The sequence below is a fragment of the Bubalus bubalis genome, chromosome 3 (genome assembly GCF_019923935.1).
Source record: "Bubalus bubalis isolate 160015118507 breed Murrah chromosome 3, NDDB_SH_1, whole genome shotgun sequence".
NCBI lineage: Eukaryota > Metazoa > Chordata > Mammalia > Artiodactyla > Bovidae > Bubalus > Bubalus bubalis.
In genome coordinates, this window is record NC_059159.1 from 174,511,414 (window position 1) to 174,538,308 (window position 26,895).

Sequence of the window (26,895 nt, forward strand, 5' to 3'; positions counted from 1 at the left end):
ACAACAGTAATGAACCATTTGTTGATTGGATTGTGATGTGTGATGAAAGGAGGATTTTATTCAACAACTGGTGATGACCAGCTCAGTTGTTGGACTGAGAAGAAGTTCCAAAGCACTTCCCAAAGCCAAACTTGCACCAAAAAAGATCATGGTCACTGCCTGGTGGTCTGCTGCTGATACTATCCACTACAGCTTTCTGAATCCTGGCGAAACCATTACCTCTGAGAAGTATGCTCAGCAAATTGAAGAGATGCTTCAAAACCTGCAGTACCTGCAGCTGGCGTTGGCAGCAGAGTGAGCCAAATTCTGCTGCGTGATAACGCCTGCCACCTGTCACACAACTGATGCTTCAGAAGGTGAACAAATAGGGCTGCAGAGTTTTGCTTCATCCACCGTATTCACCTGATCTCTCACCAGCCGACTACCACTCTTTGAGCATCTCAACAACTTTTTGCAGGCAAAGTTCTCCCACAACCAGCGGGAGGCAGAAAATGCTTTCCAGGAGCTCATTGGATCCTGAAGCACGGGTGTTTACACTACAGGAATAAGCAAACTTATTTTTTGTTGGCAAAAATGTGTTGATTGTAATGGTTCCTATTTTGATTAATAAAGATGTTTTTCAACCTAGTTATAATGGTTTATAATGATTTAAGGTCTTCCCTGTAGCTCAAAGGGTTAAGAGTTCTCCTGCAATGCAGGAGACCACGGTTCGATTCCTGGATCAGGAAGATCCTCTGGAGAAGGGAGTGGCAGTCCACTCCAGTGTTCTTGCCCGGAAAATCCCATGGACAGAAGAGACTGGCGGGGTCTGTGGGGTCGCAAAGACTTGGACATGGCTGAGCAAGTACTGCTGCCGCTACAGCGACTCAGAATCCCTGTCTGAAGCCACAGTTGCGTTTGTACCCGTGATAAAAGCGCAGGGCTCACCGCTACAAGAGGGTCCCTGCTGTTACACTCAGCCTTTGTCTTTCTTCCATAACTCACAGACCAGTTTTGATCTAAAAAAAATACAAGATTTGGAAGTATCCTAACAGGGAACAAGGAACTTCCTCTTTAACCTGGCATCTAGCTAATAGTTCCCAAAACTGCGCTTCCACATTTCCGCTAAAATGTGTCTAATTGCCCAGAAAAAGGTAAAAAGCTAGGACTGAGAGGACTTCTTGTGGAAAGAGCAGGAATCCCACAACAGTGGCCCTCACAGACCTGGCCCTGCTGGCGGCGGACGAACGCCTGCTGCTCACGGCTGACAGAGAGAAGGCAGGAGCCATGTGTGTGGCGCTTTTCCACCTGGAATCCCACACTCGTTCAGTAATGTTCAGTGCAGACCTCAACAACCAGAGAATGGGAGGAATGGGGGAAAGTAAGGCTTGCAGAACTCTCTAACTTGTAAAGTCAAGAGAAATGTTTTTACTTCTGGTTTTATTAATTTGAGAAATTTAAGTGAAGAATGCTTTTAGAAATGTGTGATTCTAGGCCTTTGGAAGATTTTCCCACTAAAGTTCACCTAATTCCTGGATAAACTAAAACAAATATACTTTTTAATCAACTGCAGGGCTTCCAAACATGTAAGGCAAATCCTTACATAATTTTGTTACAAATAAACATTTTAGGGAACTAAAGGTTGGTACCATTTTTATAAGAAACTTGTAAAGCAAAAACCTGTAAAAAATGTATGTGCTTGTAGGTACATCTCCATAAGTGTTTAATATATGTGTATATATATGTTTATATATGAATGATATATATATATGTTTTTATGTATAAATGTCTGTGTATGTGAAGTGCTTTTATATTATTGGGAAAAGGACATAAATATCAGACCGCTTATGGCAGTGCCTCTAGAGGTGAGCTTAGAGGGATGAATTTGGGGCCCTAACATGGGTAGTTAGTGTTTGAAGAGTGGTTTCTGTAAAGTGCAGTAGCCAAGTGAAGCACCCCAACATACACGGGTGTGTGTCCTACGTTCACCTCTAGAAAAGCTAGGCAAGAATACTGGAGAGGAGAAGGAAATGGCAACCCACTCCAGTATTCTTGCCTAGAGAATCCCAGGGATGGGGGAGCCTGGTGGGAGAAAAGATCTATGTCTGCAAAATAAGGGTTCTTCATATGTTTCCTGCTAGATTTTATTGTCAAGACATTCGAGCCTATGACATTTTATTTGGCGATATAACACGGCCTGCTCAAGCAGAAGACCTGTATGAAGTTCTTGACTCCTTTACTGAGAAGTATGAAAGCGAAGGACAACGAGTCAACGCCAGAAGAGCCGCCCGGGAGCAGAAGGCAGCTTCGGTGATGCTGGGTTTCTCTATTTTTCTTAGTAGCTGCAGAGAATTTCTTCATATAGACTATTCTGTCTTTGATATTGGGTTTCCCAGGTGGCTCAGTCCATAATCTGCCTGCAATGCGGTGGACCTGGGTTCCATCTTGAGCCAGGGAAGACCCCCTGGAGGAGGGCATGGCTACCCCTCCAGTATTCTCGCCTGGGCATTTCTTTGGACGCAGGAGCCTAGTGGGCCACAGTCCGTTGGGTCACAAAGAGGTGGACGGGACTGACCGACTAACACACACATCCTTCATATCCGATTCTAAACACCCTACTAAACTTCCCTTGTAATTTCATTTGCATACAGTTCTTGTGAAAAATGTCATAAAACCTTGACATTATATACAAATTTCTATACAAATTTCAGGAAGAAACGCAGTTTTCTTTGATTGCCTTTCTGCGAGGATAGACCTTTATAATACTAATTAATAATACTAATAACCGCTGCTGGCCTGGTGCCTTGATGCGCGGAGAGCCTTCTGCGCTGGGTTCATAGCTCCGCTCGGCCATCGGGGTCTCCTCCTGCGCAGTGGCGGGGCCGGGAGGACGGACGCTTCCGGCTGCAGAAGCGCGGCCCCTGCGGTCACCCTCCAGTTGTCCAGTTCAACCAGGGGTGGCCCGGAGCAGCGTGTGTGCTCTGCTAATGAGAGCAGGGGCTAGCGTTCACATGTACACACACTGGCGGGAGTGGTACATGTGCTCCTAAGTAAAAACAGTTTTAAAATCATGTGCATTTTTCCTGCTCTTCCCAGGCTAAATTGCCTCCAAAACCATCGTCAAGACCACAGCAATCGTCTGCACAAGTACAGCTGAGTTCTGGCTCTCAAAGTAAGTGTTTTTGTTGCAATTCAAATACAGTTATAATTAAGTAATTATGAAATATTATTAAGAAATCAAAAGTTATAGCTTTAGAGTCCAATAGAAGAACTGATGCATATTAAAGAGAAAAAAAAAATGCTTGGCCTCTTCTAAACACATGAGGCTAATTGTCATTCCTGTCATTTGTGAAAATGTTTATTCTCATTCAGAAAATGCTTTTTCCAGTGACAGATTTACCTTTAAAGTTTGTCTCTCTCCTCTCCTTTTTTTTTTTTTGCATCTCTTCCAAACACTGTTATTCTGCTGATTTGAAATGGAAGCAATAAACCTGTTTTTCTCCTATACACATAGATTTATATTTCTGAATATTGATTTTACCATACATTCTTGGAAGCTCAGGGTTTCACAAAATAGAAACCCTATTTTCTAGGGTTATTAAATAGCTCAGGGTTGTAAAATAGAATAAATTCATAAAGCATCAGGTTTTTGGCCTTTACTCCTCTTTCCATTACTCATTTTTATGACAGTCACTTTTGGAATTCTGGTTTTCATGTACAGAGGCTTCCAGTAAATAGCAATGTAGTAAAGTAGGCAATGCTCCATACAATAAATAACTATTATGCAAGTGGCATTGTGCTGTGGCTTTTAAGAGCACAGTGATGAAGCTAACTTATCTCCTGCCTTTAAAGAACTTTCCTTCTAGGAGCAGAGAGATGACATGTGGAAAAGTAACTACAATTACAGGAAGACGTACCATGAACCCTCGAATAATGCAAGGGTCTGAGGCACCAACCCCTCTTGCCAAAGTCAAATATATATATATATATATATAACTTTTGACTCCCCCAAAACTTTACTAATAGCCCACAGCTGCCTGGAAGCCTTACTGATAACATAAACAGTTGATTAACACATATTTTGTAAGTTATATGTGTTACCTACTGTATTCCTATATAAAGTAAACTAGAAAAAATATTAAGAAAAGTATAAGGAAATGAAAATATATTGATGGTACTGTACTGTATTTATTTATACCAGAAGTTTGCACCATCTGTTCACAAGATGAATTGTCTGTCAGTACCCAAGTCCATATTGTCCTAAGTGACACAAAACACTGGGAATTTTATATGTAATACTAACATAAAAAATTAATAGGAAAAAGAAATTCGCGTTTACAGATATAATGATTCATGAATTGATAAAAATAAGCAGCAATATGATTGCTTTATGGTAGCTTAGCTTATATACTGATGAATGAAGAACTGTAAAGTTTTTCTGGCATACAGTATTACAGCCATATTCATAATAAATATTAGAAACATTGATACATTTTTTTAAAACCACTTACATGTGATGAAGACTGATAGTTTCTACAAGAAGAGGGAGAGAGGCATGCTATACAGTAATGTAATTCTTTGAAAGCCAAGTTATTCAACGGTAAGAAAACTAGCACGTTGTTAATTTTGCATCGCATGTGACTCGTCTCGGCCTGTGGAGGATAGCCTGTCCACTTCTCCACAAGTCTTGCACACAGTGCGCTACGTGCTGAACACTGGGCGATGCTGGTGATGACAGAGCCCTCTCACAGTTACTCGATTTTCACAGGGGGACATGCGCATACACAGCAGGGAAGTTTGTTAACTGAATGACATGATGATTATTTACTATTCATTAAGTGAAGGTGGATCATCACAGAGGATCATCTTCATGTTGAGCAGGCTGAGGAGAAGGAGGGGAAGAGGATGGGGTGGTCCTGCTGCCCCAGGGGTGGCAGAAGTGGAGTGGGGCAGGGGGGAAGAGAGGCAGGCACCCTCGATGTCCCTTTATGGAAATACATCATAATTTCTGTCTGACTTTTCTGCCTTCTCATTTCTCTAAGAATGTGTGTGCAGGGTCCCCGTCCTCCTTCCACTGTTTGCTTTAGTTTCAGTCCCTGTATCATACGAGAGCCATGTTGAAAAAGAAGTTTAAAAGCAGTCTTGAATAAGCAGGGGCTTCCCGGTAGCTCAAGCATTAAGGAATCTGCCTGCCAATGCAGGAGATGTGAGAGACTCAGGTTTGACCCCTGGGCCGGGAAGATCACCTGGAGAAGGGCGTGGCGACACACCCCAGTATTGTCGCCTGGAGAATCCCATGGGCAGAGGAGCCTGGCGGGCTGCAGTCCTTGGGGTCACAGAGTCGGACACGACTGAGCGACTGCTGCTTTAGCTCTCACTTGAATAAGCAGAGCCCTCCACCAGATTGTCTGATGTCAGTTTGGCACTGCTCCTGCATCTTTTTCCTCATTGTCTGGCACTGATTCAAGAGCTCTCATCTGCATCAAGTCATCTTTTGCTAATTCCTCTGATGTGGTGTCCATTAGCTCTTGAAAGTCTCCAAGATCCATATCTTGAGACCCTTCACAGCCACCCTTCCCCCACCTATTTTGCTGTATTTGCAATCTGTTTCCTGATTCCCTTGATTGGCTCTATTGTAAATTCTCTGAAGTCATGTATGACATCTGGAACAGTTTTCTCCAGCAGGAATTTATTGTTGCAGGCATGATGGCTTTCATGGCTTTTTCTATAAGAAATGGCATCTTCAGTGGTGTAATCTTCCAGACTTGCATACTGTTCTCGCTCTAGGCATTCTCTTCCACAGCATCAGCAGTCCTTTGTGTAGAGTACCATGTGTAGTGAGCCTGTAAAAGTCCTGATGATCTAGAGGTTTGAAATAGAGATGTGTTTGAGGCCAGCAACACCACTTGGTGGTCTATTCATGGAGCTGAACTTGCGGGGTTCTTGGGTGGCCAGGGGCATTGTCCAATATCAAAAGAACTTTAAACGGCAGTCCCTTAGTGGCACAGTACTTCCTGATGTCAGGGACCAAAAAAAGAAAAAGAGTTGTCATGATCCAGGCCTTCTTTTTGCACAACCAAAGGTTGTCAGCTTGTGTTTATCTATTCCCCTTCTAGGCTGGGGGTTAGCAGTTCTATAGAGGCGGGCAGACCTGGTCATGAACTCCAGTGCCTGTGCTCAGAAGAGTAGAGCTTGTCTGTCTCTTCCTGCCTTAAATCCTGGTGCTCACTTCTGTTCCTTACTGATAAATGTCCTTGGTTGCAATTTTCCCAGAATAGGGTAGTTTCATCTGCATTAAAAACTTGTTCAGGCAAATATTCTGTCTTGTCAATGATTTTCTTAATGGTGTCTGGGACTTGGCTATTGCCTCTTGGTCAGCAGAAGCTGCTTCTCCTGTTATCTTGATGTTACTTAAGCCCAACTTCTTACTAAAATTATCAAAGCAAACTTGGCTGGCATTTAGTTCTCCAGTTTTAGATCCTTCACCTTCTTTCTGCTTTAAGTTGTCATATAATGACTTTGCTTTTTCTCAAATCTCATTAGAGTCTATTGCACCCATGTAAAAACTGCATTTGCAATATAAGATAAAAAGGTATTTCACAAAAGATGCAACGTTTCTGTGCCTGTTAGTGTAGCTGCAGCAACAACCTCATGGATTTCCTTTTCTCTTTTAAAAACGGTTCTTGCACTGAATTTATTTATGTTGGAATGGTGGGCAGGTGCAGTTGCAGACCTGTTTCTACACATCAAGCAGTTCAGCTTTTGCTTGTAATGACTTTTCTCTGCTTCTTGGGAGCACTTCCAGGATCACTAGTGGTACTTTTTAATGGGTCCCTTGGTGTTAATCAAGGTTTATAGTATGATTTTAAACACAATGGAAAATACACCAGAACCATGAAAGAGAACTTATCATAGTGATACACAATTTACTGGAGAGACAGCTCGTCACGTGGAGACGATTAAGGTCAGCATCTTTGGCAGTTACTTGTAACACTCATCACCTCAGCACAGCAACAGGGGGGTGGCCACACAAGCATTCCAGGGTATAGTATGAGTACTTGTGTATGTACAATATGTACGTTCATTTATATGGTTAAACGACTGGTACTGCAGCCTCTCATCTGCTTACATCTCTCTCCACTGCAGATGGAGGGTGTGAGTGCATGTGCGTGACTTTTGATAAATATTAGCTCCTAGTAAAAGATCTGTGTGTATCCTACAGTGGCAAATGGTAAAACAGAATAGTATCTACACAAATTCCATGCATTCATGACACACCTACCTTTTTCTTATTTCTTTTGATATTTCTAGGCTGTGTGTTTCATCTGAGTTTTTTCAGTTTGTGGCAAATCTCAGACAAATTTTCCAGTGTTATCAGGAAAAATCCACTTGTAAGTGAACCCACACAGTGCAACCCATGCTATTCAACGGTCAGCAGCATATGATAAGCTCTGGGCAAAGGACTCTAAGTGTCAAAGTGCTGCCAAGGCCATAAAGCTGGTCCTGCCCTCCCCCTCCGTGTTTTGTATCCATTTGCCCAGTTTTCATGCCCAGGTGAAAAGTGATCACGAAACCTGACTCATGGCACTCATACTGATTCCTGGCTATGCCTTTAGCTTGTCTAAATTTACCTCATCTAGGAAGAGCCTCAGGAACTAGACCTATTCTTCTTTATAGTGTGTGTGTGTGTGTGTGTGTGTGTGTGTGTGCGCGCGCGCGCGCGCGCTCAGTCACTCAGGCGTGTCTGACTCTTTGCAACCCCATGGACTGTAGCCCTCCAGGCTCCCCGTCCGTGGGGTTTCCCAGGCAAGAATACTGGAGTGGATTGCCATTCCCTCCTCCAGGGGATCTTCCCAAGCTAGGGGTCAAACCTGTGTCTCCTGCATCTCCTGCGTTGACAGGCGTGTTCTTTGCTGCTGAGCCCCACCCCACGCCCTAAACACACTCACAACTTGCCCTGTATCCTGTTCTTTTGGGATGGTGCTTTCTTCCTCCAAAGGGATGGTCTATTTTTATTTATGTTCTGGTGATTGATTTGCTTACACTGTTATTTTCAGTAGCAAGATGTGAGCATTGAATCTATTTTTAATTTAGATAGGACTGATTACATAAAATCTGACCTATGTGAATACTTCAAAATACAGAGTGTTTCTAAAATTTCCTCACTGAGGGAGTAGGTATCTATATCACACCTACATAAAAATCCTGCTGGTCTTCAATATCAGTTACTTGTCAGTGTAGATTAAAAAGCTGCTTACCTTATCTCAAGAAACTCCTCTCAGCTGACAATGGAACAATCTTGGAAGGTCTGTTTCTCTTGCGTGTTCCTCCTGAGCAGGTGTTTTAGCATCTAGCCTCGTTGGTCACGGGCCCACTGCGCCAGCCTTGGCCTGCCTGTTTGCCGCAGTGACCTCGGCTCCGGAAGCTTCCTGTCCCGGCAGGGGCTGCTCTCGCTGATCTCACAGTGCGCTTGCCAGCTCACCTGCTTGCCTGGGCACGTTTCTGCAGACTCAGCTCTATTCACCATCCACTCTTCTCCTCCCTTTACTTTTTCAGCTTCAGTATTTGTTGCTCGATTCCTGTTTTTTTCACATGCCCATTGTCTTTTCTCATGTAGCATATCATGCCTGGTGGCGAACACCTGGTTTTGATTCAATAAAACCAAAGTTTAAAATTTGTATCTATTCTTAACCTTTCATTTTAAATATGACTTATTCCTAAGTGCTTTATTAAAAAACAAAATCTTAATTTTTAATTTCTTATATATCCTCACATATATAATTTTATTTAAGTGTATATGTGATTCATAAATATGGTTTTTGAAAGCATTTTTTTCTTTTTCTTTTAGGAATCCTTGCCCTTTTCCCATTTCTCCTCTGTCCTAAACTGCACGTCACTCTCTTCCATACTCACACCAGCAAACCCATGGGAACAGTAGGAATGATGCTTCTCTCGTGCTTATAGTTCCTCCGTGTTTTCTCCATGTCGTCCACACACAAGCATGTGTACAAACGTGTGGACACACAGGCCCAATGTTTTGTGGTCGTCTCACAACAATGCTGCTGTAGTTTCATGCTTTACTACAGCTTGTTTGTTTGTGGGATTTATTTGTTCCTTTTGCTCAGCAACATCTCACGGAAATCCCTGAATCAACTGTGTTCTTGCAATTATTGGATACTTACTCCTCAGTTAATTTAATTCTTTGTAGTGGCTATTCAGTATTCCATCATGTAGATGGACATTTTTATTCAGCCACTCTCCTACTGATAGATACTAACCTTCAGCTTTTATCCCATGCGAAGCTGTGTCACAGTTAATTTCTTAAGCTGTCTACGTAGTGGAAAAAATTTTAAGGTAGTTTCCAGGAACAGACATGATAGGTGAAAGGATATATTTTTAAATTTTTAAGAGATTTGGTAGATTGATTTTTAAAAGTTTTTACTACTGCAATCTTGTCAGCCATTACCCACGACCTACGCTCCCACCATGCGCACCCGTATCAGACACCTACACTCCCTACTGTGCGCACTCCTATCAAACACCTACAACACCCTACTGTGCACACCCCACTCAGACACCTACAGGCCCTACTGTGCACACCCCGCTCAGACACCTACAGGCCCTACTGTGCACACCCCGCTCAGACACCTACAGGCCCTACTGTGCACACCCCGCTCAGACACCTACAGGCCCTACTGTGCACACCCCGCTCAGACACCTACAGGCCCTACTGTGTACACCCCTATCAGACACCTGCAGGCCCTACTGTGTACACCCCAATCAAACATCTACACACTGTACAGTGTACACCCCTATCCGACACCTGCACCCCCTACTGTGTACACCCCATCAGACACCTACAGGCCCTACTGTGCACACCCTGCTCAGACACCTACACGCCCTACTGTGCACACCCCAATCAGACACCTACAGGCCCTACTGTGTACACCCCTATCAGACACCTGCAGGCTCTACTGTGTACACCCCAATCAAACATCTACACACTGTACAGTGTACACCCCTATCCGACACCTGCACCCCCTACTGTGCACACCTCATCAGACACCTACACTCCCTACTGTGCACACTCGACTGCAACACGCCTCACAGTCATCCCTCATCACTGGTAGTGTTGGAGTGTCCTGAAGTGTTTACTAGTCTGACAGTTGGTTATATTTCCTTGTTAAGTGACTGTGTTCGTCCCTATTAGTGATTTAAACATTTTTTTCATCTTATTGCTGGTGTTTGGAATTTAGTCTTATCTTAAAAGTCTCTATTTAATTGGTTAATTTTTTTCTCTTGGAATACTTGTTGCATTTTCAACTTGTATGAGTGTTTTGTATATTAAGGGGTTTCTCATTTGGATGACAGTTTATTTCTCTAGATGTATTGTTTGTTGATCTCAGTTTTCATGTAGTTCATAATCTATATGAAATATAAAAGTTGATATATAAAACTTTCATATATCAACATTTTAACATTTATGTAAAAATATATCTGTCACTTATTTTTTATAGATTTTGTATTTTGTAGTTGTTGTTGTTACTCAGTCACTGAGTCATGTCCAGCTCTTTGCAACCCCATGGACTGCAGCATGCCAGGCTCTGCTACCCTCCACTATCTCCTGTAGTTTGCTCAAGTTCATGTCCATTGAGTCATTGATGCTATCTAACCATCTCATCCTCTGTCATGCTCTTCTCCTTTTGCCTCCAGTCATTCCCAGGCTCAGGGTCTTTTCCAGTGAGTCAGCCCTTCAACTTCAGCATCAGTCCTTCCAATGAGTATTCAGGGTTGACTTCCTTTAGGATTGACCGGTTTGATCTCCTTGCTGTCCAAGGACCCTCAAGGTCTTTTCCAGCACCACAGTTTGAAAGCATCAGTGTTTTAGCATGGTTAGGGTCTTCTCTCCTGTACATTGCCTTCATAGTGTCCTAGGTTTTCTTGAAGCATTTCATTCTTGCAGTTATTAGATACTTACTCCTCAGTTAATTAAGAGCATTTTACCAGTACTCCTGTCAAGTACCAATATGCAGTTCTGGTTAAAGTAATATTATGTACTTATATGAACTCTATGATTTTTTAATATTAATTACAGTAACTATATATATAGACAAATAAATTTGGCATTTGTATGATAATCTTCCTATTTTACTCTTTCCATTTGTAGAGATATTATATTATGTCTTTCCTAAGATTTCATGGTTTCTGTGCCTTTCTTGTTAAATTTATTTCTAAGTACTTTGTAATTTTGTTTTGCTGTGTGTTGAGTGGAAGACGCTTTCCCATTTATTTTCAGAGTGCTTCTTTTAATAGTTGAGAAAGCCTTAATTTGCACATATTTTGTCTTACATATGGTCGCCTACCCAAAATCTCTTACTTCTCATCAGTTTTTTAAAATAGATTCTCTGATATTTATACCCTCTTCCCCATCTTGCCAATGCTTATTTCTATATTTTTATATTCATAAACTTCTTAGGCCAGTGGCCTTCACATTGATGCACCTCTATCCTTAAGGGGTACACAGAGATGAGGAAAGCATGCGCTTACTCGCTCAGTAGTGTCCAACTCTGTGACCCCATGGACTGTAGCCCACCAGGCTCCTCTGTCCATGGAATTCTCCTGGCAAGAATACTGGAGTGGGTTGCCATGCCCTTCTCCAGGGTATCTTCCTGACCCAGGGATCGAACTTGGGTCTCCTGCATTACAGACAGAGTCTTTACCAACAGAGCCACCAGGGAAGCCCTAAGGGGTACACAGAGATTGAGAAAGAGCTTCTGGGCACAGGTAATTTAAGATACAGTTTACAGATGGCTGGTTTCCACTCGTGTTCTTTGTTGAGAACATGATGTACACGTTGCCCTCTTTGTCTTCTATTCTTTCACAGTAGTTTTTTTCACACTTGAATAAGAAAAGCAAACTCCAAACTATCTTATTAATACTACTACAACATTGTCCCCAAAATGTAAGGACAATGATACAATTTGAAATATGAAAGTTGATATTAGTGTAGTTGGTAAGTCTGATGAACAGTAAATAATTTTGTAAATTAGATGAATTACATTTTTTTTAGCTTTCAACAAAGCTGAATGGAGACCTAATGGACCGTTATCTGAATTTACAATAAGAATAGTAATTAATATTATTATTATATATGAATTATTTATAAAATCACATAGCTATCATCAAAATAAAAATTATAGTAGTAATAGTTTATTAATTAATAAGTAATATTTTATTATTGCTATTTTTTTGATGATAGATCTCTATTATGAGAATTTTTTTACCTCTATCTAAGAAGGGAAATAAAAAATTCTGTCACATTCTTACAAAATATCTTTCTTGCCCTCTCTAGTTTTTCTAAAAACCATCTTTCTTAGCATTAATATCTTTAAAAAAGAACACTGAGATACAATTTTATGTTGAAGCTATGTCATTCCATAAATAATAGTTATCCTCGGTATATGACCTAAATTCAGGTATGACCTAAATAAAATCCCTTACGATATACAGTGAAAGTGACAAATAGATCAAGGAATTAGATCTGATAGACAGAGTGCCTGAAGAACTATGGACGGAGGTTTGTGACATTGTAGAGGAGGTGGTGATCAAAACCATCTTCAAGAAAAACAAAGGCAAAGTGATTGTCTGAGGAGGCCTTACAAATAGCTGAGAAAAGAAGAGAAGTAAAGGGCAAAGGAGAAAAGGAAAGATATACCCATCTGAATACAGAGTTTCAAAGAATAGTGAGGAGAGAAAAGAAAACCTTCCTCAGTGATCAAAGCAAAGAAATAGAGGAAAACAATAGAATATGAAAGATCAGAGATCTCTTCAAGAAAATTAGAGATACCAAGGGAACATTTCATGCAAAGATGGGCTCAGTAAAAGACAAATGGTATGGACCTAACAGAAGCAGAAGGTATTAAGAAGAGGTGTCAAGAATACACATAAGAACTATACAAAAAGCATCTTAATGACCCAGATAACCACAATGGTGTGATCACTCACTAGAACCAGACATCCTGGAGTTCAAAGTCAAGTGGGCCTTAAGAAGCATCACTATGAACAAAGCTAGTGGAGGTGACGGAATTCCAGCTGAGCTATTTCAAATCCTAAAAGATGATTCTGTGAAAGTGCTGCACTCAATATGCCAGCAAATTTGGAAAACTCAGCAGTGGCCACAGGACTGGAAAAGGTCAGTTTTCATTCCAATCCCAAAGAAAGGCAATGCCAAAGAATACTCAAACGACCACACAATTGCACTCATCTCACACGCTAGTAAAGTAATGCTCAAAATTCTCCAAGCTAGGCTGCAATAGTATGTGAAATGAGAACTTCCAGATGTTCAAGCCAGATTTAGAAAAGGCAGAGGAACCAGAGATCAAATTGCCAACATCCGTTGGGTCACAGGAAAAGCAAGAGAGTTCCAGGAAAATGTCTACTTCTGCTTCATTGACTGTGCTAAAGCCTTTGACTGTGTGGATCACAACAGACTTTGGAAAATCCTTCAAGAGATGGGAATACCAGACCACCTTACCTGTCTCCTGAAAAATCCATATGCAAGTCAAGATGCAGTAGTTACAACCGGACTTGGAACAAACAGACTGGTTCCAAATGGGATAGGAGTATGTCAGGGCTGTATATTGTCACCCTATTTATTTAACCTATGGACAGAGTACATCATGTGAAATGCCAGACTGGATGAAGCACAAACTGGAATCATGATTTCCAGGAGAAATATAAATATCAACCTCAGATATGCAGATAACACCAACAATAGGGCAGAAATCAAAGAGGAACTAAAGAGCCTCTTGATGAAAGTGAAAGAAGAGAGTGAAAAAGCTGGATTAAAACTCAGTATTCAGAAAACTAAGATCATGACATCCAGTCCCATCACATCATGGCAAATAAATGGGGAAACAATGGAAACAGTGAGGGACTTTATTTTCTTGGGTTCCAAAATCACTGTAGATGGTGACTGCAGACATGAAACTAAAAGATGCTTGCTCCTTGGAAGAAAAGCTATGAGCAACCTAGATAGTGTATTAAAAAGTAGAGACATTACTTTGCCAACAAAGGTTCATATAGTCAAAGCTATGTTTTTTTCCAGTAGTCTTGTATGGATGTGATAGTTGGACCATACAAAAAGCTGAGCACCAAAGAATTGATGCTTTTGAACTGTGGTGTTGGAAGAGACTCTTGAGAGTCCCTTGGACTGCCAGGAGATCAAACCAGTTGACCCTAAAGGAAATCAGTCATGAATATTCATTGGAAAGACTGGTGCTGAAGCTGAAACTCCAGTACTTTGGCCACCTGATGTGAAGAACTGACTCATTAGAAAAGACCCTGATGCTGTGAAAGATTGAAGAAGGCAGGAGAAGGGGATGACAAGGATGAGATGATTGGATAGTATCACTGTTTTGATGCACATGAGTTTGAGCAAGCCTAGCATGCTGCAGTCCATGGGGTCACAAAGAATCGGTCACGACTGAGCTACTTAAGTGAACTGAATGGTGTATATGAACCAGTTTTTAAAAGTCTAGTCCACCTGTTGAAATACATTTCAAGTAACACTTTAATGTTTAGTAAATTAATGAATTTATAATATGTTTAAAGTTTTGATCAATGTGTGCTTATAATGATCATGATAACTCAATCTATAAGAAATTATTAAATAGATGATTGTGTTATGTAAAATAAAATTTTTAAAATAAATTTATGTATAAATTCTTGTTGTAGAAATTTGCATAAGTTCAGTTCAGTCGCTCAGTCGTTTCTGACTCTTTGCGACCCCATGAATCGCAGCATGCCAGGCCTCCCTGTCCATCACCAACTCCTGGAGTTCACTCAGACTCATGTCCATTGAGTTGATGATGCCATCCAGCCATCTCATCCTCTGTCATCCCCTTCTCCTCACACCTTCAATCTTTTCCTGGATCAGGGTCTTTTCAAATGAATCAGCTCTTCACATCAGGTGGCCAAAGTATTGGAGTTTCAGCTTCAACATCAGTTCTTCCAATGAATATTCAGGACTGATTTCCTTTAGGATGGACTGGTTGGATCTTCTTGCAGTCCAAGGGACTCTCAAGAGTCTTCTCCAATGCCACAGTTAAAAGTACAATATTAATACACTGGTTAAAAATCTTTGGAACAAATGAAATGAAAATATGATTTAAAGATTAAAAATGAACAGTATATAATTTCTGATTATTAAAAACATCTTGTTGATTTTCTTAATGAATGGTGATGGGGTCAGATCACTATCATATTTAGATCCTTTTATCCAAAAAGGGAGTGATATGAATTTTAAGTAATTGACATTAAAACATGCTAAAAATACATCCTTAATCTTACATTTAACAATTTTAGGTATCAGTTTAAAAATATACATATAAATACTTCTTTAAAAACTAGATGTTAAACAAGCAAGACTGTCTGAAAATCACTGGCTTGGTGATTGCAGATTTTATTATTCTGGTAATTTTGGAAAAAGATGTATCTGTTTTCTGTGAATGTGTGATTGCAATGCCATGAGTTGTAGTTTATGTGCACATGGTCATAGATATTAGACATTTACTGTCTGCCTTACGTTTGGTCTATTTTCTGTGTATATTCAGGTATTCCTTTTGATTGAAAGAGGATATTATATTTCGATCAATTAGAGTGATTTAAAATATCTGCTTATCAAGAACAGTATTTGGCATTCTTGGGTATCTTATATGTGTGTGAAGTCGCTCAGTCGTGTCCGACTCTTTGCGACTCCATGGACTGTAGGCTACCAGGGTCCTCTGTTCATGGGGATTTTCCAGACAAGAATACTGGAGTGGGTTGCCATTTCCTTCACCAGGGGATCTTCCCAACCCAGGGATCGAACCTGGGTCTCCAGCATTGCGGGCAGACGCTTTACCATCTGAGCCACCAGAGAAGCCCTGGTTATCTTATATACTATATACTAATAAGTTTTCTAAATGTTCCTCTCTTACGTATCTATTTACTTTTTGCAGGTAGCAGAAACGAATATAATCTGTATCCTGAACTTTCCAGCTATCGTGAGAGAGTTGGTAAGTAAAAATATTTCTGTTTTAAAAAGATTTGTAACCATCTTATAATTACAAACCTCCTAACTAATCTGGCAGGTTGTGAAAATATAAATGAAATATCTTATTTCATTTATAGGATATTCATGTTACTTTGAGAAGCACTTCATTTAAAACATACTCTGCACAATTGGACTGATCAAACTTGATGAGGTCAGCAGATAGACTGGACCCGCTTGGGAAAGGGCCATTGGGCCCTGAGGGGTTAGGGGCCTTGACTACAGCGGAGCAGAAGTGGCGTTGGCAGTGTGACTCTGGGGACTAGTGTTTCTTTTCTCAGATCCCTCTAAAGTCTGCACTTGTAGTCTAAGTGCCTGATAAATATTAGAAATGTCTCTTAAAAAGCATTGAGGGAAGATAAGAAACAAAACCCTAAGTGGGATCTGGGGACAGAGGCTCAGACTTAACACCCGTACTTTTATTCTCTGGCTGTGTGTTCCACACACTTTACTACCCATGGTTGGTCGGTTGGTTGGGTTTTGCTTTTATATTTGAGGGTAGCACAAGCTAAGTGTTTCAAACAGTAGGTAATAAGTTAATATTAATATTAATTTATTTTAGTCCTTTCTCAAAATATAAGGGATTTTGAAAATGAATTTCTTTGAAAAAGAAAATGAATTTCTTTGAAAAAGAAAATGCAAGGAAAGATTTAAAATCTATTTTAAAAATAAAGCTTACTTTACATTGCTGTGTGAAACCAGTTAAACTCTTACTAAGGACTTCCTTATGCCAGTCTATCAGCCTTGCAGAGAAAAGTCCCAGCCCTGTGACTCCTTGGTCCTGAGGCTTGAGTTGAAAACCAGTCTGAGCAGGACTCGTGGCCTCCCGGGCTGGCTCTCCTGGGCCTACCCACGCTGTGTGGGCACAGCGATGGTTCTCCAGGTGGTGTGTGCTTTTGCTTCGCACCTTTGGAAGCTCCTGCTACCAAGTCTTCTGGCCTCACGGTAAAATGGGATGAGCATCCATAGCCCTGTTTACTGAGGTTTTCATACCTGGAGGTCCGAACCTCCTTGGTCAGCATCCATCACCACCCCCTGTCCGCCCTGTGACTGGCAGGGGCCCTCTGGGCCTGGCGTACAGCTCTCTGCCGTGGGGCTGTCCTGAGCTGTGTGTGCCTGAGGACTAGGCCCACTCGATGCCAGTAATGCCCCCTCCCTGAATGTGACAACCACGGATGCCCTTCATCTTTTGACTTTGCTGTTTGAGAATTGCGGGTCTCATGACCTCTCCTGGTGGCCCCATCCAGCTCACTCACACTCCTATAGAGAGATCGCAGTCACCAAGGGTTGTGGATACCACCCGTATCCTGGGGCATGTGGGTGCCAGGATCGAGTCAGCTGCCCAGCTCATCACGGCAGCAAAGATGCCACGTCTAGTGCATCTTGCAGGAGACCTTCCAAGGTCTGAGATTGTTCTGAGTCATGTCTGGGGCCAGATGTGTCGATGCCATATGGGTCACATCATGCAGGCTCCACTGAGAAGTGAAATAAGACAGTGGCATCCTGTGGACGCAGACTTGCTAATTACGAGCTCAGAGCGGCTGCCAGTCACCAAAGCTGACTGTAATCTGTTTCCTGTTAAGTGTGGCCCTGATTTGGGAGAGAAAAATAACCTCTATTTGAATAAACTTGAATATTTGGATACAAAATAGTTGCTTCAAAGATCCTCCAGATTGTTTTGAAGTGTAGGAATGTAGGTCTTGAAGGCGCGTGTCCTCAGCAGGGAAGGCGCCTGTGTGTGGACACTGGCTGTTTGGGGGGCCCTCTGGGCCTTACTTCCCTGCGCTCCATGGACCCTCTTGGCTGGCCTTTTCTAATGGATTACGTGGCGGACATTAAACTTCTCCTGTGGAAACAGTCCCTACTATTTACAGTAAAGAGGAGCTTTAAGTCATTTTGAGCTTGTTGAAGAGAAAGCCAGCGTCCCTACTATTTACCTTAAAGAGGAGCTTTAAGTCATTTTGAGCTCGTTGAAGAGAAAGCCAGCAGGGACCTGGCACCGAGTGCGCGTGGACTGGTCCCTGCCGGGGGTGTCCGCTCTCACCCGGGCCAGCTCTGTCCTTTGTGTCCTGTGGATGAATTTTTCCAACAAGCCCTCAACTCAAGACCCTCCTGCACCCTCCTAGAATAGAGGGATTGCCTGACTGGTGAGTGGGTGAGGAATTGGCACACCTCTGTCTGCCTGTCCTGCCTACACCCTTCACCAGCTCTGCCAGCAGCGGCCCCTCCCTCTCTGCTTCACCTCTGTGCAGAGTGGATGCCAGGAGCAGAGGGACTCGGAGCACCAGCCTCCTCCCACCCAGCAGCACCGCCTTGTCCTCTGTTGGCTCAGAACCCCTGCTTGGCCCTGAGACCCGTTTTTCCTGTTACTGTTTTATCTTCATCTTATTTGGAAACTGCAATTCAGAGGCAGTTAGACAACCTCCAGTGGGGGGAGGGGCAAAGATTGAATCTGGTCTGCAATCCCTTCTGTCTTTTCTTAAGGTCATAGTATCTTTCTTCCTCTAATTATTCGTTATAAAATATATCTCTAAAACTAAGAACAAATTCAGGGATCATCAGCAACAGATATTCCTATTATTTGTACAGTCTGGATAACTCAGTGACTCAGGAAGATAGTTTGCCTAACCAAACTACAGGGAGGGAACACAGCCCCACCCATCAGCCGGAAATTGGATTAAAGATTTACTGAGCTTGGCCTCCCCAAGCATAGCAAGACCCAGTTTTCCCCACAGCCAGTCCCTCCCATCTGGATGCTTCCACAAGTCTCTTAGAGGGCAGACAGACTGAAAACCACAGTCACAGAAAACTACCCAAACTGATCACATGGACCACAGCCTGGTCTAACTCATTGAAACTGTGAGCCATGCTGTGTAGGGCCACCCAAGATGGACAGGTCATGGTGGAGAGTTCTGACAAAATGTGGTCCACTGGAGAAGGGAATGGCAAACACTTCAATATTCTTGCCTTGAGAACCCCATGAACAGTATGAAAAGACAAAAAGATAGGACACTGAAAGATGAACTCCCCAGGTCAGTAGGTGCCCAATATGCTGCTGGAGAAGAGTGGAGAACTAGCTCCAGAAGGAATGAGGAGGCTGAGCCAAAGTGAAGACAGTGCCCTGTTGTGGGTGTGACTGGTGGTAAAAATAAAGTCTGATGCTGTAAAAACAATAGTGCATAGGAACCTGGAACGCTAGGTCCATGAATCAGGGTGAATTGGAAGCAAACAGGAGATGACAAGAGTGAACATAGACGTTCCAGGAATCAGTGAACTCAAATGGACTTGAATGGGCGAATTTAATTCAGATGACTATTATATCTACTACTGTGGGAAAAGGAATAGCCAACATAGTCAACAAAAGAGTCTGAAATGCAGTACTTGGGGGCAATCTCAAAAGCAACAGAATAATCTTGGTTCATTTCCAAGGCAAAGCATTGAGTATCATAGTAATCAAAGTCTATGCCCCAGCCACTAATGCTGAAGAAGCTGAACAGTCCTATGAAGACCTACAAGACCTTCTAGAACTAACACCAAAAAAAAAAAAAAATGTCCTTTTCATTATAGTGGACTGGAAAGCAAAAGTAATACCTGGAGTAACAGGTAAGTTTGGTCTTAGAGTACAAAATGAAAGGCAAAGGCTAACAGAGTTTTGCCAAGAAACACACTGGTCATAGCAAACACCCTCTTCCAACAACACAAGAGATGACTCTATATATGGACATCACCAGATGGTCAATACCAAAATCAGATTGATCATATTCTTTGCAGCCCAAAATGGAGAAGCTCTATACAGTCAGCAAAAACAAGACCAGGAGCTGACTGGGGCTCAGATCATGAACTGCTTATTGCAAAATTCAGACTTAAATTGAAGAAAGTGGGGAAAACCACTAGACCATTCGGGTATGACCTAAATCAAACCCCTTTTGATGATAAGTGGAAGTGACAAATAGATTCAAGGGATTAGATCTGATAGAATGCCTGAAGAACTATGGATAGAGGTTCATGACATTGTACAGGAAGCGGTGATCAAAAACATTCCCAAGAAAATGAACGGCAAATGGATGTCTGAGGAGACCTTACAAATAGCTGAGGAAAGAAGAGAAGCAAAAGGCAAAGGAGAAAAGGAAAGATATACCTATTTGAATGCAGAGTTCCAAAGAATAACAAGGAGAGATAAGAAAGCCTTCCTCAGTGATCAGTGCAAAGAAATAGAGGAAAACAATAGAATTGTAAAGACTACAGATCTCTTCAAGAAAATTAGAAATACCAAGGGAATATTTCACGCAAAGATGGGCTCAATAAAGGACAAATGGTATGGACCTAAGAGAAGCAGAAGGTATTAAGAAAGGTGGCAAGAATACACAGAAGTGAAGTGAAGTGAAGTTGCTCAGTTGTGTCCGCCTCTTTGCGACCCTATGGACTGTAGCCTACCGGGCTCCTCCATCCATGGGATTTTCCAGGCAAAAATACTGGAGTGGGTCGCCATTTCCTTCTCCAGGGTAAATTCCTGACCCAGGGATTGAACCCAGGTCTCCTGCATTGTAGGAAGACGCTTTACCATCTGAGCCACAAGGGAAGCTCAGAATACACAGAAGAACTATACAAAAAACAAACATCTTAATGACCCAGATAACCACGATGGTTTGATCACTCACCTAGAGCCAGACACCCTGGAATGCAAAGTCAAGTGGGCCTTAGGAAGCATCACTATGAACAAAGCTAGTGGAGGTGGTGGAATTCCTGTTGAGCTATTTCAAATCCTGAAAGGTGATGCTGGTTAAGTGCTGCACTCAATATGCCAGCAAATGTGGAAAACTCAGCAGTGGCCACAGGACTGGAAAAGGTCAGTGTTCGTTTCAAACCCAAAGAAAGGCAATGCCAAAGAATGTTCAGACTACCACACACTTGCAAAGTAATGCTCAAAATTCTCCAAGCGAGGCTTCAACAGTACGTAAACCGAGAACTTCCAGATGTTCTGGATTTAGAAAAAGCAGAGGAACCAGAGATCAATTTGCTAACATCTGTTAGGTAATGGGAAAAGCAAGAGAGTTCCAGGAAAATATCTACTTCTGCTTCATTGCCTACACCAAAGCCTTTGACTGTGTGGATCACAACAAACTGTGGAAAATCTTTCAAGAGATGGGAATACCAGACCACCTTACCTGCTTCCTGAGAAATCTGTATGCAGGTCAAGAAGCAACAGTTAGAACTGGACATGGAACAATGGACTGGTTCCAAATTGGGAAAGGAGTATGTCTAGGCTGTATATTGTCACCCTGTTTATTTAACTTATATGCAGAGTTCATCATGCGAAATGCTGGGCTGGATGAAGCACAAGCTGGAATCAAGATTGTAGGGAGAAATATCAATAACCTCAGATATGCAGATGATACCACTCTGATGACAGAAAGCAAAGAGGAACTAAAGAGCCTCTTGATGAAGTTGAAAGAGGAGAGTGAAAAAGCTGGCTTAAAACTCAACATTCAGGAACCTAAGATCATGGCATACTATAAAGCAATTATCCTTCCATTAAAAATACAATAATTTTTTAAGAAGGTAAAATGTACTGATGAATCCAAGTTCGATCTATTGAATGCAATTTAAGACTCCTATGGTTGCTGAAGACCCTGTGGCTTAATCTCAGTAGTGATTAAGATTGCCTGGATACAGGTTTACGAGATTCAAATCTCACCCCCTGGGCAGATCACGTAACATTTGCAGGTCTCGGGTTCATATTCTGGGGAGTGGGGTGAGAGCTCCCTCCCTGGAAGTGAGGAGCAAGTGTGTTCACCACAGTGCCTGGCTCAAGGGCCCGCAGCCGCTCCACTTCCCCACGTGGAACGCCGCCTGCTGCCGTGGTGCTCACCATCCTGTGCATCCCTGATTGTGTAAGTAGTGCCTCAGGTGTGTGCACGTGCTGCAGCTAAGGTGGCTGTAGCTTCCAGAACATTCCCTCATATTCACAGGCACTCTTTTTACTTGCCTCTGTTATCCACAATGTTCGGGAGACAAGAAGGGGGAGGAGGAGTCATTGAGGGCTTTCACTAATTATGTTTGGTATGTTGAGACTGAGCTTTGTATATGGAAGTCATGGATATGGTTATTGATGAAATCATCTTCAGAGTGCCTTTTTCTTTGACACCAGCTTGCACTCTGTGTCTGACCGCGGTGAGGCTATCACGAGGGCTCTCAGCGCTTCCCCTCAGCGCCGCGCCAGAGCCAGTTTTCAGAGAGCGCAATGGCGACCATTCGTATATGTTAACAGTCATGTGACTGCTTTGATTTTATCCAGACTGTGTCAAAACTTTATTCTTTTCATGACACACTTTTATTTCTTTAAAGTAATAAGTTAAAAGTAAATACAGTGTAAAATATAAAAATACATAGACCTTCTCTGTTTTATAGAAAACTATACCAGCAATATCACTAATATAATTATGTTAGGTATTATTTAAGTTATTTCTTTAGGAGAATTCAACTACATGGTACATGCTTTGTTAAAAGAACTGTAGCACCGTCTTGTGTGAGATACAAATTCAGTGCTTCAGTAAATGTAATTTTATTAGAGTGTTGACTATTTTCATTTCTTACTAATAGGTCAAAGTCACTTTATTTTTTATGATTATAGTATTATAGATTCAAGCAAGTAACTAGATTTAGAATTCGGTTATATACGCTTTCAGTATATCTGTACTAAGATGCGTTTAACAAGCATTTAACTGCCTAATTCATGCACAAAATTATATGAAACATGGAAATACCAGATTCCATGCAGGTGAGCACACATTAAATATCTGGTTTTAAATCTCTTATGATTCGATACAATTTATAATAGTTAATGTCTTTTGCTCATGTTACCCACTCAGTCCTCAAGGTATTTTTTCTGAATACTTGTTGAAGTTCTGGTTAAACATACGTAGGCATGCTTCTTGATGTGCTAATTTGAATTTCATCTCTCTTTTGAAAGAAAGGATCAAGTATAGAAATGAAAACAGCCATAAAAGCCTAGAGGGAAGTAAGTGTCTACTGATGAAACAGCACATGCATCTGAGCTGTAATCCACATTATCAGTGACCACAGAGCATGGTTCTTAAACTGAGTCTTGTATAAAATATCAGCTTTTACCTAATAGTGTAATTCATTGAAACTACCATGACTATTCTATTAAAATAGGGAAAACGTAATAATATTATCTTATAGACTAGACAAAATTTAAGCAGTTATAACCACAGATATTTGCCAAACACATATTTAAGTATATAATAATGTACAGTTTGGCTTGTGTAATTTAGGAAATGTTATTACCAAATATTTGCTGTTTACAAAGCAAAACATAAGGTTAATGATGTAACGAAAAGTCACGCAGACCGTGTGCTCTGGGCTCTGCTGGCCTCCCACACTAGAACCTCAAGCCCTGAGTTGCTGATTTATCTCTGCCCTACACATGCTTCCTGTCTTTCTCATAAAAATGTGAATAAACATTTTTTCTTGTTTTAGGCAATTCAAACCAGCCCATAGAAGTGACTGCACTATATGCTTTTGAAGGACAGCAGCCAGGAGATTTGACTTTTCAAGCTGGAGACAGAATCGCAGTTATATCAAAAACAGATTCACATTTCGATTGGTGGGAGGGAAAGCTTCGAGGCCGAACTGGCATTTTTCCAGCCAACTATGTTACCATGAATTAAAGTTTATATTATTTTGTTCTTTGAGAATTACAAAAAAATTAGTTCTACACTGGAGGGAATTACTATTCAGTTAAATAATGTTTAGTATAAATGTAAAGACACCTCTGTTTATTCCATAAACTTTTATCCAGTATGTAAAAGATTTTGGTTATATATATATATATATATATATATATATATATATATATATATATATGGTTAGCTTACATATCTTTACTTTCCATTGATTTTTTTTATCACATATACTATTTAATAGTTAATATCACATCTTTCTTGTGTTCATTTTCAAACATACACTAAGCCTTTGATTTGGCTGTGTATATGGTGACTTGATTGTATCTTGAGAAGCTAAGGATTAGGGTATGAATACCACTTCATATATTTGCAAAATGACTAGAAAAGAATAAATCAGCTTAGATAGTATATTAAGTAATACTTGGAGTTGGAGATACGGACTAGAATAGTAATCCCTAAAAATTATCTCTATATCGTCAAAAATAATATATGTATGAAACATTATAAAGAATTTCAAAGAAATTCAACTATGCATTAAAAAAGATGACATCTGTTAGCTTTACTTCTTTATGAGGTGATGCTCATTCATATGTAGCAGTAGAATAAAGTTATGTTGATGTGGTTCCTTTGTCTCTAAATAAATGTTTTTAAAATGCTAAGTTACTGTCTTGATTTTGTTTTTCATATTTTCTTTTTTTAACCAGAGGTCTGTGGTTGGTCTAGAGGTTAAAATCAACCTCCATGACTGTTTTGCTAGCTTCTTTTTTTTTTTTCCCCAGCTTTCTTAACATGTAATTTCTTTGCACTAATCGCTGAGGAAGGCTTTCTTATCTCTCCTTGCTATTCTTTGGAACTCTGCATTCAGATGCTTATATCTTTCCTTTTCTCTTTTACTTTTCGCTTCTCTTCTTTTCACAGCTATTTGTAAGGCCTCCTCATACAGCCATTTTGCTTTTTTGCATTTCTTTTCCATGGGGATGGCCTTGATCCCTGTCTCCTGTACAATGTCACGAACCTCAGTCCATAGTTCATCAGGCACTCTGTCTATCAGATCTAGTCCCTTGAATCTATTTCTCACTTCCACTGTATAATCATAAGGGATTTGATTTAGGTCATACCTGAATGGTCTAGTGGTTTTCCCTACTTTCTTCAATTTAAGTCTGAATTTGGCAATGAGTTCATGATCTAAGCCCCAGTCAGCTCCCAGTCTTGTTTTTGCTGACTATATAGAGCTTCTCCATTTTTGGCTGCAAAGAATATAATCAATCTGATTTCGGTGTTGACCATCTGGTGATGTCCATGTGTAGAGTCTTCTCTTGTGTTGTTGGAAGAGGGTGTTTGCTATGACCAATGCGTTCTCTTGGCAGAACTCTATTAGCCTTTGCCCTGCTTCATTCTGTACTCCAAGGCCAAATTTGCCTGTTACTCCAGGTGTTTCTTGACTTCCTACTTTTGCATTCCAGTCCCCTATAATGAAAAGGACATCTTTTTTGGGTGTTAGTTCTAAAAGGTCTTGTAGGTCTTCATAGAACCGTTCAACTTCAGCTTCTTCAGCGTTACTGGTTGGGGCATAGGCTTGGATTACCATGAGATTGAATGGTTTGCCTTGGAAATGAACAGAGATCATTCTGTCGTTTTTGAGACTGCATCCAAGTACTGCATTTCAGACTCTTTTGTTGACCCTGATGGCTACTCCATTTCTTCTAAGGGATTCCTGCCCACAGTAGTAGATATAATGGTCATCTGAATTAAATTCACCCATTCCAGTCCATTTTAGTTCACTGGTTCCTAGAATGTCAACGTTCACTCTTGCCATCTCTTGTTGGACCACTTCCAATTTGCCTTGATTCATGGACCTGACATTCCAGGTTCCTATGCAATATTGCTCTTTACAGCATCGGACCTTGCTTCTATCACCAGTCACATCCACAACTGGGTATTGTTTTTGCTTTGGCTCCATCCCTTCATTCTTTGTGGAGTTATTTCTCCACTGATCTCCAGTAGCATGTTGGGTACCTACTGACCCGGGGAGTTCCTCTTTCAGTATCCTATCATTTTGCGTTTTCATACTGTTCATGGGGTTCTCAAGGCAAGAATTCTGCAAAGAAATAGAGGAAAACAACAGAATGGGAAAGACTAGAGATCTCTTCAAGAAAATTAGAGATACCAAGGGAACGTTTAATGCAAAGATGTGCACAATAAAGGACAGAAATGGTATGGACATAACAGAAGCAGAAGATATTAAGAAGAGATGGCAAGAACACACAGAAGAACTGTACAAAAAAGATCTTCACGACCCAGATCATCACGATGGTGTGATCACTCACCTAGAGCCAGACATCCTAGAATGTGAAGTCAAGTGGGCCTTAGAAAGCATCACTACGAACAAAGCTAGTGGAGGTGATGGAATTCCAGTTGAGCTATTTCAAATCCTGGAGGATGATGCTGTGAAAGTGCTGCACTCAATATGCCAGCAAATTTGGAAGCCTCAGCAGTGGCCACAGGACTGGAAAAGGTCAGTTTTCATTCCAATCCCAAAGAAAGGCAATGCCAAAGAATGCTCGAACTACTGCACAATTGCATTCATCTCACACGCTAGTAAAGTAGTACTCAAAATTCTCCAAGCTAGGCTTCAGCAATACATGAACCGTGAACTTCCAGATGTTCAAGCTGGTTTTATAAAAGGCAAAGGAACCAGAGATCAAATTGCCAGCATCTGCTGGATCATTAAAAAAGCAAGAAAGCCCCAGAAAAACATCTATTTCTGCTTTATTGACTATGCCAAAGCCTTTGACTGTGTGGATCACAATAAACTGTGGAAAATTCTTCAAGAGATGGGAATACCAGACCACCTGACCTGCCTCTTGAGAAATCTATATTCAGGTCAGGAAGCAACAGTTAGAACTGGACATGGAACAACAGGCTGGTTCCAGATAGGAAAAGGAGTACGTCAAGGCTGTATGTTGTCAGCCTGCTTATTTAACGTCTATGCAGAGTACATCATGAGAAACCCTGGGCTGGAAGAAGCACAAGCTGGAATCAAGATTGCTGGGAGAAATATCAATAACCTCAGATATGCATATGACACCACCCTTATGGCAGAAAGTGAAGAGGAAC

General features: G+C 41.2%; 1 protein-coding gene across 4 annotated transcripts in view; it reads left to right on the plus strand.

The window, feature by feature from the left end:
- SH3YL1 (SH3 and SYLF domain containing 1) overlaps positions 1-24,437 on the plus strand; it is a 62,959-nt gene extending 38,522 nt beyond the window's left edge. For all 4 annotated transcript variants that reach the window (XM_025282381.3, XM_025282380.3, XM_006062613.4 and 1 more), the window contains 4 exons: positions 2,121-2,289; positions 3,076-3,151; positions 15,981-16,037; positions 23,573-24,437. In XM_025282381.3, the coding sequence (XP_025138166.1) occupies positions 2,121-2,289; positions 3,076-3,151; positions 15,981-16,037; positions 23,573-23,763 (493 nt within the window). In that variant the 3' untranslated portion in view covers positions 23,764-24,437. The remainder of the gene's footprint in view (positions 1-2,120; positions 2,290-3,075; positions 3,152-15,980; positions 16,038-23,572) is intronic.
- Positions 24,438-26,895: the final 2,458 nt, after the last annotated feature.